Raw genomic sequence first — 14,590 nt, 5'->3', positions numbered from 1 at the left:
GCCCAAATGACAACTCTTATTTTCTATTTTCAGCATGTTTGTCGTGTGTTTGAGAGGGAAACTGAGGTGGAGGGGGAATAAATGTCAAATAGTTCTCAGATTTCATAGTGCAGTATAGATCCAGGCCAGACATAAACTCTTTTTTCTGCTATTGAGGTCTAAATCTTGAAGAATTTCTCAAGCAGTGACCTACTTCAAACTGCACATTTGTCTGCTGATTAAATAAGAGGAATAATGTGGCAACTGATGATTTGTGTGGTGGAGCTAGTCGTCATTGTTTATCAAATACCTACATTATCTATCGCCACATGATAACTTACCACAAAGCTTAGCAGGTTAAAACAACAAACATTTATTATCTCACAGTTTCTGTGGGCCAAGAATCTGGGGGCAACTTAGTTAGGTAGGCCTCTAACTCAGAGTGTCTCATGAAGTTACAGTCAAGTAGTCAGCTAGGATGGCTGTCCCATCTGAAGGCTTAACTGGGGGAAGATGAACTAAGCTTACTCACATGGTGTTGACAGGATTCAATTCCTTTGTCACATAGACCTCTCCATAACATAGCTGACAACATGGCAGCCATTCTGATTTGTGATCCTACTTTTATAGCCAGGCATTTCCCCCGATTCTGGAAGTTTTGGAGGTATTTTCTTTGTCCCCACTACACTAGGATGTCATATGATGTGCCTTGATGTGGGTGAGGATCAAGTGAAATAATGGATATAAAAGGTCAAAATAGGATGGTTAGAAAAACACTGTGCACTTAGAGGGCAAGCATAGTGGATGGTGAGCTAGAGAGGAGCTGGGAACAGAAAGAGAATGTTACATGAAACTCTGGAAGCAGGAAAATCAGGGAAGTTATGGACAATGGTCCTGTCTTACCTGGTGTCTTCCCCAAGTTGGAAGGTATCCCCAAGTGCCTTACCTAGGAGTTACCAGTGTCCAGCAAAAGCTCCCCATTCCCCCCTCACTACTAAAGTCTAGGGGCACATTAGGCACTAAGGCACTAGGGCCCACAAACCAGTGTTCTTGAGCTAAGCTGGCAAATCAGCTTGCTTAACCTTTGAATCTGGTACTTTCTTTGGTCTTAAATATAGCACTATCTAGATTTTTTTTTTTTTAGAGTGAAGTTGGACAGATTATGCACCTGAAGTCAGAGTATAGATATGAAAGTACTTAATAAATTGTTAAACATTATACAAATTAAGTTGTTGCATTGCTTCTACTTAGAGAAACCTAAACTCTCCAATTGTGTGGAAAACACAGATAGAATGGTATAAAATGCAAATAAACACTCTATATAGCCTACTGAGAACCATTTTCCTAATATTAACAGTCCCATATCTCAATGTTTTCAACTTCTGTAAAGTATTTGCATTAAATTGGGTGACATTCCCCATGTTGGGATTATGGTATGTTTCCATTCCCTTTCTCATGAGCGAGGGCATCCTGCAGTTTGCTCTCTGTATTCCACTGTGCTCTTGAGTCAGACAGGTTATTCTATTCTTTGTTTCTCTGCCTTCTCTTTTTCCTTATGGTCATGTGCACTTAGGATTTATTTTTTTAGGGAAAGGCAGATATTTTAGAAAACTGAATACTGGTTCTGTCTGAGTGATTTCCGTACTGATGGGGAGAAGTCGCTGTGCTGCTTATAACCCACTGCGAAATGAGCTTTTGGAAATATAATACTGTTTAACCTGCTACCGAGCAAGGGTCAGGTTCTTTAAGGGTCTCTGTGCTTAGGAATACCCTACTTACTTATGCAGTTGCCCAGGCATTTAGAGCAGACTTGCCTCTATCATTGTTATGCTGCAAATGGTGGTTATTTATTATATAATATATATAATAAATATATATATATATTTATATATATATTGGTAATTGGTGGTAATTATATTATATAATATTAAATATTATATATATATAATTAATATATATTATATATAATATATTATAATTATATAATATGTTATATATAATATATATTATATTATTTATATTATATATAATATATATTATAATTATAATTATAATATATATTATATTATATATATTATATATAATATATATTATAATATTATAGTATATATAATATATTATATATAATATAATATATATAAATATATTATTTATATTATATATACTATAATATTATATAATTATATAATTATGTAATAATTATTATATAATTATGTAATAATTATTATATAATTATGTAATAATTATTATATAATTATTTATACCTCCAAAGTGTTTGGAATAATCATTGATTTCTTTTGTCTTTATTTAAAATATGTTAAACCAATGTATTTCATACGAGGCACCCTATTTATTTAAAAATTTTTTTTAATGTTTATTTATTTTTGAGACAGAGAGCATGAACGGGGAAGGGCCAGAGAGAGAGGGAGACACAGAATCTGAAGCAGGCTCCAGGCTCCGAGCTGCCAGCACAGAGCCTGACGCGGGGTTCGAACTCACGGAACGTGAGATCATGACCTGAGCTGAAGTCGGACGCTTAACCGACTGAGCCACCCAGGCGCCCCGAGGCACCCTATTTAAACCAACAGTGGGGCGCTTGGGTGGCTTAGTCGGTTAAGCGTCTGACTTCAGCTCAGGTCAAGATCTCATGGTTCGTGGGTTTAAGCCAGGCATCAGGCTCTGTGCAGACAGCTCAGAGCCTGGAGCCTGCTTCCAATTCGGTGTCTCCCTCGCTCTGGGCCCCTCCACCACTTGTGCTCTCTCTCTCTCTCTCTCTGTCTCTCAAATAAACAAACAAAAGAAAATTTTTTTTAAACCAACAGTGAATTAAACGGGTTCTGTCATAGATGAAATTCTTTTTGAGATATCAGTGAGTTGGTTTTTCATCTCTTCTTTACTCTTCACAATTCTACCTTGTCTTTTAAAAAGATTAGATTTTCTAATGTTCATAACAGGTTAGAAAGTTGCAAGAACTTTAAAGGGGAGTAAGCAATAATTTTTTAGTGCACCCAGACATAGAGAAAGACTTTTTTCATGAATCTTGCCAAGATGGAAATGAATGAAGAAAGAAGTTGTTAAATAAAACTCAAAGATGCCCCAAGGAGGATGGAAGTGGGGATGGAGTGGAGATTGAGATTGTGAGCCTCCCTCTTGCTTATTGCAAATTGAAACTCTAATTAGAGGAAAATTATGCATATGAAACAATACGGTTAAGTAGTATTAACACTCGTTAGGTGCAGGAGCTTAGAGGAAGGAAGCAGGGAGTAAAGATTGCAGTGCTTTTGGAAGAATGGTTAAGATTTAAATAAAGAACAGGAAGAAGACACATTCCAGATGAGAGCAAACACATCAGTGTGGATTTGGAAGCCAAGTATAAGCAACTAAAAAAGATACGTATGTACTTTGAAAAACCATAGACAGGCAGACATACAAGATGTAGACAAAAATTAAGGCCAGCAAAAACTGCCACCAAAAAAATTAAGCAAGTAAAACTAATATAGTATTTTTAATTTATAAATTCTTTTATGAAAAATAAAAATCTTGACAAATGTAATACAAGTTCTTACAACAAATAAAAGGTATATATCCTGATAGAAAAATGGTCAAAATACTTTAGTAGAAAAATGACAAAACAAGAAATAAAAATGGCCAGTAAGTATATCTCAAAGTATTCAACCTCAGCAAAAATCAAAGAAATGTAAACATAAACAATAAATGGCAAGTTTTCTCTTATGAGACTGACAGCGGTTTGAAAAATAATAATACCTGGGGCATTGGGGTAGGTTAAGCGTCCAACTCTTGATTTCAGCTAGGGTTATGATCTCATGTTTCGTGAGATTGAGTCTCACATCAGGCTCCACGCTAACAGCTCAAAGCCTGCTTAGGATTCTCTGTCACCTCTCTCCTGCCCCCCACCCATGCTCTGTCTCTCACAAAATAAGTAAATAAACATTTAAAAAATAATAACAATACACACGAATGCAGAGGAATAGGTACTTACTACTGGTGGGAATTTAAATTCTTATGGCAGTGTGGCAATGAATTGAGGGCCTTAGAAAAAACGTAGTTTCCGTTGGTGCCTGGGGGGCTCAGTCTGTTAAGCATCCAACTTCAGTTTAGGTCATGATCTCGCAGTTCAGGGGTTTGAGCCCCACATTGGGCTCTGTGCTGACAGCTCAGAGCCTGGAGCCTGCTTCAGATTCTGTGTCTCCCTGTCTCTCTGCCCCTCCCCTGCTCACGCTCTGTCTCTCTCTCTCAAAAATAAATAAACATTTTTTAAAAAACCACATAGTTTCCAATATAGCAGTTCAGTTTCTAGAAGTTATCTTAAGGAAGTCATTGAAAAAGATGAACACAAGATGTTCATCTAACCTTTATAACATGGAAACATTGTAAATATCCCAAAAGACAGTATGGTGATATTAACATAAAAATGAGAAAATGCAAATGATAGAGCATCATGCTGTTACTCTAAGAATGGATGCTTGGGGAAAGTGTGTGCGTATATGTGCCTGCATACACTTAGGGGACATCAGAGAGGTTATATGCACTACATCGTTAATAGTCTTTAACTCTGGATAGTTGGACAACTAGTAACCTTAATTATCTCTTTTTTGTTTATCAAGACAGCAAATATGTGTTACCTTTTGAAATATGATTTATAGGGGTGCCTGGGTGGCTCAGTGGGTTGGGCGTCCGACTTTGGCTCAGGTCATGATCTCGCGGTCCGTGAGTTCGAGCCCCGCGTCAGGCTCTGTGCTGACAGCTCAAAGCCTGGAGCCTGTTTCAAATTCTGTGTCTCCCTCTCTGACCTTCTCCCATTCATGCTCTGTCTCCCTCTGTCTCAAAAATGAATAAACGTTAAAAAAAATTTTTTTTAAAAAAGAAATAATGATTTATAGAAAAACAGCTTGAGAATCAGAATAAGGGGCAGTTGCTTACAATGTTCATTAAGAATGCATTTTTTTGAGGCACCTGGGTGGTTCAGTTGATAGAGCATGCAACTCTTGATCATGAGTTCAAGCCCCATGTTGGGCATGTGGTCTGCTTAAAATAAAATAATCAAAAAAATGCATTTTCTCTACCTACTTAAACATTAACGAAACTGTGTGACCTTAATTAGGTTCTAGAACCTGCAAAAAAGTTGGCTTGAAGAGATTCCCCCTCCCTCACTTGCCTAGAAAGGCTAACTAAGCCTAGACATTTTTTCTTTGAACTCTTTTTTTAAAATGTTCACTTATTTATTTTGAGAGAGAAAGAGAGAGAGAGAGAGGGAGAGAGAGAGAGAAGAGGGGGCAGAGGGAGAGAAAGAGAATCCCAAGCAGGCTCCACACTCAGCGCAGAGCCAGACATGGGGCTCAATCTCATGACTGTGAGATCATGACCTGAGCCAAAATCAAGAGTTGGACGCTTAACTGACTGAGCCACCCAGTTGCACCTCTTTTAACTCTTTAAGAATTCTACATCTGCATAGTTGATAATTGCAGAATATGATTAATTTTATAACAGTTACAGGCTAATGGTTTCTGTTCATCTATAGTTAGTAACTTTGACTTAGAACTTCAGAAGCTTCTGGAAGAATCTGGATGTTGTAGATTTTCATTTCCTTGATCCTTGTATCATTTTGTCCTGCTTTTTGCTCCTGTTTAGATTCTATCATAATGAATGGATCCAGTGTAGCCAATACATCACCTAATGTAAAATCCAAAGAGGACCAAGGATTAAATGGGCACGATGAGAAGGAAAACCCATTTGCAGAGTACATGTGGATGGAGAATGAAGAAGATTTCAACAGACAGGTAAAGAAAGAAGTGGAACGGCTTTAATATCTTGCCATCCATCTGTAACAAAAGAAATGGATTTGTCGGCTTTAGAATAATTTAAAAATGCATGGAGGCCTGGTCTGGGCTGACCAAGGAGCCTCTTCAGCTGGTAAGACACCAGAGTAACAGTAATTTGGAGGAAGATCCTGATTCTTTTCTCTCACTTTGATTACAAGAGGCTCTCATGCCATGGTGATCTGGTATAGACTTCTGCGAAACAACAGCTGTGTGCAGACAGGCCAGCCTGGCATGCCCCCCTGCCCCCATGGGAATTCAGGGACTGGCAGAATGTGTGTCTGAGATGGAGAAGTGTGCTAGGTAGGAAAAGGCTAGACTGTTTGAACAAAGGTTCAGCAGTAACCTGTTGTCTTGTATCTCTGTGATGTTGATAGCCCAAGGTAGGCATTGCAGGTAGACAGTGATTCTGTGACCACATGGTTCTTCCGTGGTGTTTCTCTGCCATAGCAGGGCATTTATCAGCTGAGTAACTGAAGGATAACTGAAAGTCTAGCCACTGGGAAATGGGGAGAGCTAAAGGCCGAGGAAGAGATCTCCTTTTAACCAAGTGATGCCAAAGTGTTCACACCCCTTCTGGGGGCTGTTACATGATGAATAGTAATGTGGCCATCGCCAGCATGGGAGACGGGACATGATTTTAACTGAAAAGCCTGGTGCTCTGGAAAGAAGGAAACAAGTTTATCTGGGCAACCAACAGTTTCCACCCCAGTCAGCTCACTGTGTCATGATTTGTGTGAACAGCACATAGACCATGCTGCCCGTCACATCCCTGTGCCCAGGTAACTATTTTTGTGGCTGCGCCAGTGAGTAAGGGTAGATTTAACAGGGAGGAGCACACTGTGATGCTCCTGTGTAGAGGCAGAGCAGATCTTGAGCAGTCGTGTTAAATCTTATGGCTTGGAAATATGTTGTGCTTGTTGTTACTTTAAGTACGTCAGACTATCTAATTTACTTGAGATCAAAGTGTGGCTAATTGTAATGCCACTATTTTTACATCTTGTGCTACTGGTGACTTCTGAATTCATGAATAACTGTATGAGCTAGTCTGGGTGATTGTTTTTGCTTGACTTTCCCTCTGGTGGTGGTGCTAGTGAACTGTGAATCTGTCACCACGTAGGGTAGCCCACGGGAAAGGGATAGCCAAATGTGAAGCCCAGGACCTGTTAAAATCACACTTAATCTGCAGAGTGAACCATACTCTTTATTATGAGTTAACAATGCCTGCAAAGAAGGTGTAAAATATCCTAGATGTATGTTGCTTTAGATTAAGGCAATCTTTAAGAAATACAGAGTTGTTTAAATATTCATATTTTTCCTTGCTTTGGAAGGCTACCTACATCGATGACATCATTTTCTATTGGTTTGCCAAAAAGTGTTCTTTATATCTTTCTAAGGTTCTGAAAGTATTTTTCTCCTTTAGGGGCCTCATTACCAGAAAAGTGGGCCAGAAGCTGGGAGTTGGTTTTGATTTAATCTCCACTATCCAGGTAGTGGTCTAGTTCTGTAATTCCTGTACCTTTTTCATACTTATAAAATGGGGAATTTAAGAAGAATTGCTTCTTAACAAGGTTGAGAAAAGAATCTCACACTTTAAAATGATTTTCTATAAGCGCCCTCTGAATGAAAAGTATTTTTGTCACATATTTGAGATGTTAGAAGAGGTACGAAGACCTTGACTTTCTGCTATTCTGAATAACTGTTTCCTTAGTCTTATTGTTGATGGAATGTGGTTGAAAAAAACCAAAAATTATATTTTCTCTGGCCAGTCATTCGAAGCATCTTAATTCTTAGTAGACCTCATACAAGATCATTCTTAATAGCAGAATAAGGACCTCTGAAGGAAAGAGGCAGAAAACTGGAAGGGGCAAGTCCCACCAGGACGGTAAGTCTGAGCTCATCACCTTTGCTTGCTAGGTGGAGGAGGAGCTGCAGGAGCAAGACTTCTTAGACCGCTGTTTCCAGGAGATGCTGGATGAAGAAGACCAAGACTGGTTTATCCCCTCACGAGACCTGCCTCCGGCTATGGGACAGTTGCAGCAGCAGTTAAATGGACTGTCAGTCAGCGATGGCCATGATTCCGAAGACATTTTGGTAAGAGCCATATGCAGACGCACATGAGACATAGTGAAAAGAATATGGGATTTGGAGTCACAGACTTCCCTTGGGGCCCTATACCCTTGGGCCCATCTCTGGAGCCTCTGAGCCCCCGTTTCTTCACTCATCCCACGGACACGCATAAGAGGGTGCGACGAAGATGCGTTGTGCCGCATCGCATAAAGTGCCGTGAAAACACGATTGTCGCAGCAGCGCCAGCTTTTATTTTCCCCAGTGGGCTTTTCAGAGTAAAATTGGGATTAAGGGTAAGAATTGGAACACAGAGGAGGTTTGGTTTCAAATTAGCATTTGCTCTTGTTGTTCTTTCCTTTTACTGTTCCTCAAATCTGTATTTATAGTTTCGAATGATGCGGTTATAAAAATTGCCTGTTCGTTTCGGAAGGAACATGACTCCTAAGAGGCCATTTCCCACTTAAAATTAGAAGACTGGATAAACCAATTTCCTGCCTTTCATGTTTACTTAAAGTCAGAATTCTGTGAGTGGCTTAATTCTCCCAGAACTCATGTTCCAAATGACTGTGCCCCGCGGTTTGCCCAGGTCCCAGGTTTTGGACTTTCACAAGAGAGTGGATCACCAAAGAGAAAACAGTGAGGGGGAAAATAAAGGGATTGTGGTAACCAAACTGGTTTGGCGGAATACTCTGATTTTCATCGAGTTAAGGTACTCAGTGAATTGAGAAATTATTTTTGGAGTCAGACTTCCAAGCCTCTAATGAAAGCGTCATGAAGGGAACAGGAGTGTAAAGCAGGAAGGAGAAAATGAGGTTGGTCAAGGCTTTATATGTCAGGAGCCATTGAGAGCAGCCCAACAATAATAGCCTGGTAATAATGGAAGCATGCAGAAAATAACCTTGAAAGTGGGATTTATTATCTCTTGGTTCTTCTTTCAGAGCAAAAGTAACCTGAACCCGGATGCCAAGGAATTTATTCCGGGAGTGAAGTACTGAACTGACAGAAAGCTTTGAGGAGAACTTGTATGTCCCCACATCTGGGGACAGTGCTGCACAAAGAGGCAGAGCTGAAGAGGGGGGTGGGGTGGGCGAGGGGTGCACAGTGGGGAAGGGGGACAGTGGTTTAACTTGACACTGTGAGTGGAGTAACTAATGTGCTCAGTCTTACTCTACAAGCCTCCGAGTCTTTCTCTTTTGTTCTACAGACTTTGGTTTTGGGCAGTTTCCTATTATTATTATTATTACTAGCTTTTTGAGTTAAGGAAATTGCAATCTTTTTTCCCCTTTATCAGGAATGTTCTGCTGTGTGTGTTTAAACAAAATAAGCTGACCAAGAAAATCTGGGTGTTTAAGAATGCCCTTCTCACCCTGCTGTACACTTACCAAGGGCAGTGAACACCTGGAGAACTACTTATCGAGTCCGTTAAGCTGGATGAGAAGAGGGACGAGTGGAAGAAGCAGGTGTTGCAAATCAGAGTTCTCGGCCCAGCTCCCTTGACTCCCAGGGCTTTCCTGCAATGAACCGGATTACCATGGCCTGCCAAGCCCATGTCTCCTTGCCTGGAACCCCATTCAAGAAAACACAGATTTAAAGTACTCGGTTATGGTAACTCTTGTGATGGGTAATGGAGGTTGTAAACCAGCAGGGGAGGGCTGCGACAGTGACTGTCCCTTGGGTCGCTTGGGTCACTCAATCACTGCTGACCTGTTCTTAAGCCTCTGCTTAGAGCCATCACTGAACTCATTATTCATTATTTACAAGGTAAAAGAGCTGTAGGATGGGTTTGTCACTTCGACTCTCATGGCATCTAGTCCCCTATCTCCTTTCCGCCCCAACCCTACTCTGTTTTTAAGGAAAGATACTGTTACCAAAGGTGAAGCAGAGGCATGCTGTGCGGGCCATCAGCTTCCGCCTGGAGAATTCAACCTTGAATCCTGTTAGTTGTATCTTAAGAGTATTTTGACAATTTTTTGCCAGCCCTGTGAAGACTTGGTCCTCCTGATATCTTCCCTTATTAGTAAATTATTCCCAATAATTTTGCCCAAGTAAACATATTTTTCTGGACACCAGCAAGAAGCTCCATTCACAATTTGGATGCTTCTCCCCACCTTACAGAATTATACAAAAGAACTCAAAAAAAGCCTGGGAGAATGAGTCTTGGTTGACCCATGTGACCATGTGACCCACTGGTACAGTTTCAGCAATTATAAAGTTTTGCTGTTCCCCGACCCCCAGCTTTGCAAGTTTTCTAGGTTGGGCTCTTCGGGTATGTTCCTTTTGTCTTTCCCGACTATAAGTCACAGGGGTTTTGGCTGATACTCATAAGGAATTAAAATGGGCACCAGAAGCTGCCTTTGTGTGATAAAGATGTAGATGGCAGAGTTAGGTCTAAAAGAGAACATGTCTTAGTCCTGGCCGTTCTCCCAGGACAAGGATTTGCAGAGGCCCGAGGGGGACAGTGGCTTCTGTGTGACTGCTACTGTGTTGTGCGACAGGCCTATTAGGAAAAGGCCATGTAACGAAATAAAGTCTGTTAAATTCAGTATGTGGATACGGGACAGAGGTTGGAAGGAAAGGACCAGCGTCTAGAAAGCTTAGGAATCTCTCCCTTTTCTTATGTGCTTCCTTGTTGACTTTTTGAACAGCTGCAGGCTAATGTCAGTTTTAAAATATGAACCCACATCTTTCCCTCATTGGAGTCTATAGGATGGCATTGTTTGAAGAATGGCCCTTTTTGTTAGGTCAACGACATAGGAGAGTAGCTTAAGGAGCTTGTATTGCCAGACATGCATGTTAATTCCTGAAGCCTCTACCCTGAGAGAATGGAACGCTTAACCCATTTTCAGGGAGGCCTCTGAATAAAGAAACTTCTTTATTCCAGCTTCAACTTTCAGCTGGGGTTGTTTCCTGTAATAGGGAAAGGGCCTTGGAAGTGCAGGAATAGAGGTGTGTCTGTGCTGGGACCCCTTTTCCTCCTTCAGTCTCCATTACCTTATCCAAGCTCAGAGTCCTGAAGGCTGTTGGAAATATGTTGAGACTGCAGAAAGAGCCGTTTTCTAGAGTGTGGGTGTCTCCATCACAAAGATATAACGGATTCTCGTGTGGCTCCCAATCTGGAAAGTCCTATAAGGATCCAGGTGGAGCCATTTCTTCATTCTGAAGAAGGCTTGTTCTCCTGACCAGGATAGGCTAAGATACTATGTGCGGTCCAAGTCCTGTCTGCTGTGGAGTTCCATTTTGGATGCCAGTCTTTAGCACGGGTTTCACGAGGCAGATTTGGTCGACCAGGACTAAGAGAGCTCCCTGCCACATGAGCAGTGAAACCTGAGGGCTGGACTTTCCAGTCCTATCCAGACACAAGAGTGTGCTGACTCCAGGATCAGGAAGCAGCCAGCAATGTGACTGGCCCCTTTCTCAACGAGTAGGCTCGCACTGCAGTTTCTTTCCGTAGCCTGGCTCTTTTCTCCATTGTTCAGATCTTGTGAGGCAGGAACACAGTTGTCACCCAGATCATAGGCTCAGCTAGAGAGTTTGCCAGCTCCTTAGCAGAAAAATTCATGTGGGTCTCTTTGGACCTTCACTGGGAAAAGGCTGGGGGCCTCTGTCTCCAACTTTTGCCCTTTATAGCAAACATTCTGACTGCGTACCAGCCGGGGCATCTTTACCCTTTAAGGGCAAGGCTGGTATTTCTAAGTGATTATTTTCATGTTGAATTTAAGCCACTACTGTGTTTAAACTTTTCCTATTGGCAACTGAAGTTTGAGGATTTGCATAGAAATACAATATGTATTTTCAACATGTGCCAATTCTGGCAGGTCCCAGTGTTAGTTTATTAGTGACTGATTTCTGAGTCTTGTGATTATTGGACTCTAAAATTCCAAGATGAAAATGATTTTATCTCTTGCTCTTCAAGAGAAAAAAACAAATCAAGGAAGTGCCTTTTCAGTTTCTCCACGTCTTTGAACTGCAGCGGAAAACCTGACAGACACAGCCTAGGCCTAAGCACCTGCAGCTCTGGGTCCTTGGGCATTCCTGATGCAACAGCTGACTCTGGGGGTCACGTATGGTCAAACCAAAACGGATTGTAAGGAAAAGGCTGGACCTTTGCAGCACCTTTGGTTTTCAAAGTCAAAACAGCTGGGGTCTCTTTAAGAGGCTAACTATGGCCTAAAAAATGTTTTCAGTGAAATACTAAGCAGCATTTTTTAAATTGTGTACTGTCCTAGTGTGAGTTTTGTCTTGATTTTGGAGAGGCCAAGAAGTAAGGAGGTCACTAAAATAGTCTGGCAATTATAGATGTCAGAGACGAGAGCTGTGTGAAGGAGGAGCTGAAGGAAACAGTTTGACTGTATTAGTGCCGCTACGGACCCCACGTAGACACATCAGGCACCCAGGAACGGACGCTGCTGTGATCGGAGGGGACAAGTGTTCTTCGATAAGGGTCCCAGCATCACAGGTTAATAATGTTTGTTGGTTTAGGTGACGTGTAGCAGACTTCTGACAAATCTGACCAAGATTTGGGGGTGTCCACCTATTGGGGAAGACTGTATATCTATCCCCAGCCACTCCCTGGGGGTAATGTGTGCGTTTGGGAAATGAGTGGAGAGAACAGGACGATTGACCCAGATCTGCTGTACGCTATGCTATTTACTATAAAATGGTACAACGTTTTCACCCTGTAAGTCAACACTAAGGGATAATCCTGCCCTGTTGATTGTGAGCCTTCAGAAATGTTTAATGCTTGATGTGTGGTTTGGGAAGCAGGGATTTTTTTGACAACAACTTTATTGAGGCATATCTTACATATAAAATTCACTCATTTCAAGTTATTTTAGTAAGTTTCCTGAGTGGTAGGAAACCACCATAACCATACTCACCTTTACAACATTTTCATCCTCCTCCCACCCCCAGATCCTTCGTGCTCTTTTACATGATAATCCCTTATATTTCTGTCTCTATAAATTTGCCTTTTCTGGGCATCATATCAATGGAATCCTACAAGCTGTGGTCTCTTATATCTGGCTTTTCTCACTTAGCATATTTTTGAGTTTCATCCATGAAGTATAACTTGCGTTGGTAGTTTCTTCCCTTATAGTGCTCGGTAGTATTCCATTGATGGATATACCACAGTTTGTCAGCAGGTAATCTTTTAAACTTGGATTTCAGCCTCCTGTGTTCTGAACAGAACCCTCAGAACACAGAACTCCTAGGGAAGCCGCTGTGCATGTCAAAGGAACTGCTTACCAGAACCAGCTTCGTCACCAGAAGCTCCACATGAGGAGCCTCGACTGCAGAAATTTTTATAATTTTGCAACTTCTTTTTTATAAGGAACTTTCGTGCTGTCTACACATCAGGACTTTTGAAACATCTGATAATTTAATGAGTATGTTTTGAGTGGACACAAAAGTGAAACCATCTGTACTCTGTTGGTATTTGATCTTTTTGAACTGGATGGAGGGGATCTCTGAACTTTCTGAATACAGTATTGTCTCCATTACAAAGTTGAGCATGTATTAAAGATTGTGCTGCCTCTGTTGGATGTATTTGGAGAAGACAGCCAGCAGAGGAGGTCTCGAGAAAGGGAGGGGAGCCTGTGGAACAAGAAGCCCTGAGGGTCTATGCATGGCTCACCCATGTGGTGGTGTGGATGGCATAGTGCTGATGGTGCCCCGCGGCAGCTTAGTGCAATGTCTTGACTTTGGACTGTGATCCCCGTTTCACAAGTGTTTAAAAGCTGTTTCTGTTCCCTCCCCCTCCCCAAATAAACATTACAGGGTAGTTACTAATACTTCTTTGGGGGAGGGGGAGGGCTTTAAAATTGAAGAAAATGATTTTCATAAAAATATAAAAAATGGGAAAAAAGTTACTTTTTAAAAATTTTGCTATACAAACCAAATGGCAGCTGTGGAAAGTCTCAATAAAATGAGAATAAATTGCATTTACTGCTGGCAGCATACTGTTTTTCCTAAGGTTGAATTATATGTCCTCATACAGGGAGTGTATGTGTGGTGTATGTGTGAGAGATTTTTGTCCCAAGATGGAATGTGGTTTTAGTTGCATTTTTCATTCTAGTGTTAGGAAGTAGTAAAAGCATTGACTTGGAATCACCATGCCAAGTGAACCCCACCTCTACCACTTTCTTAGTTAGCCTTCAGCCTGCACCTCAGTTATAAAGATGTGACACCTCCCTCCTGGGGCTGTTGTGAAAATCAGACTGCATTTAATCTCAAAATACTGCTTGGCATAGGGAAGGTGCTTCATTCTTAGTGGCAGTCGCGGCAGTAACATGCACAGTTTGTTTGTTTGTTTTTAATGTTTATTTTAGAGAGTATGTGCACATGGAAGCAGGAAAGGGGCAGAGAAAGAGGGAGACAAGATCAAAGCAGGCTTCTCACTGACAGCAGAGAGCCCAATGTGAGGCTCGAACTCATGAACCAAGAAATCATGACCTGAGCTGAAGTTGGACACTTAACTGATGGAGCCACCCAAGCATCCCTCTGTACAGCTTTGAACAAAGATGATTAATAGGAAATCCTTGGAGTTGAAAGGAAGTTAAGGAAATTGGATAGCTGTTCTCTTCCTGCCTCTGGGGAAAACAGACTCCGATCTAGAAAACATGTAAGTTCTATCTGTCTTTCAAATCCTGAAAAAGTCGGAGACCCTGCTAGGTACCAAGGACTGACCTAGGTACCAGAGCTACTGG

General features: G+C 41.2%; 1 protein-coding gene across 4 annotated transcripts in view; it reads left to right on the top strand.

Annotated features, from left to right (window-relative positions):
• PAIP2B (poly(A) binding protein interacting protein 2B) overlaps window positions 1-13,825 on the top strand; it is a 34,109-nt gene extending 20,284 nt beyond the window's left edge. For 3 of the 4 annotated variants that reach the window (XM_045446407.1, XM_045446408.1, XM_045446409.1), the window contains exons 2-4: window positions 5,629-5,777; window positions 7,734-7,910; window positions 8,825-13,825. In XM_045446407.1, the coding sequence (XP_045302363.1) occupies window positions 5,640-5,777; window positions 7,734-7,910; window positions 8,825-8,881 (372 nt within the window). In that variant the 5' untranslated portion in view covers window positions 5,629-5,639 and the 3' untranslated portion in view covers window positions 8,882-13,825. Of the gene's footprint in view, window positions 1-5,628; window positions 5,778-7,239; window positions 7,307-7,733; window positions 7,911-8,824 lie in introns of those variants that run through there. The other variant, XM_045446406.1, reaches the window with a different exon arrangement.
• The last annotated feature ends 765 nt before the right edge of the window (window positions 13,826-14,590 follow it).

Source organism: Leopardus geoffroyi, chromosome A3 (assembly GCF_018350155.1).
Source record: "Leopardus geoffroyi isolate Oge1 chromosome A3, O.geoffroyi_Oge1_pat1.0, whole genome shotgun sequence".
Taxonomy (NCBI): Eukaryota; Metazoa; Chordata; class Mammalia; order Carnivora; family Felidae; genus Leopardus; species Leopardus geoffroyi.
This window is presented reverse-complemented; position numbering and strand designations above follow the sequence as displayed.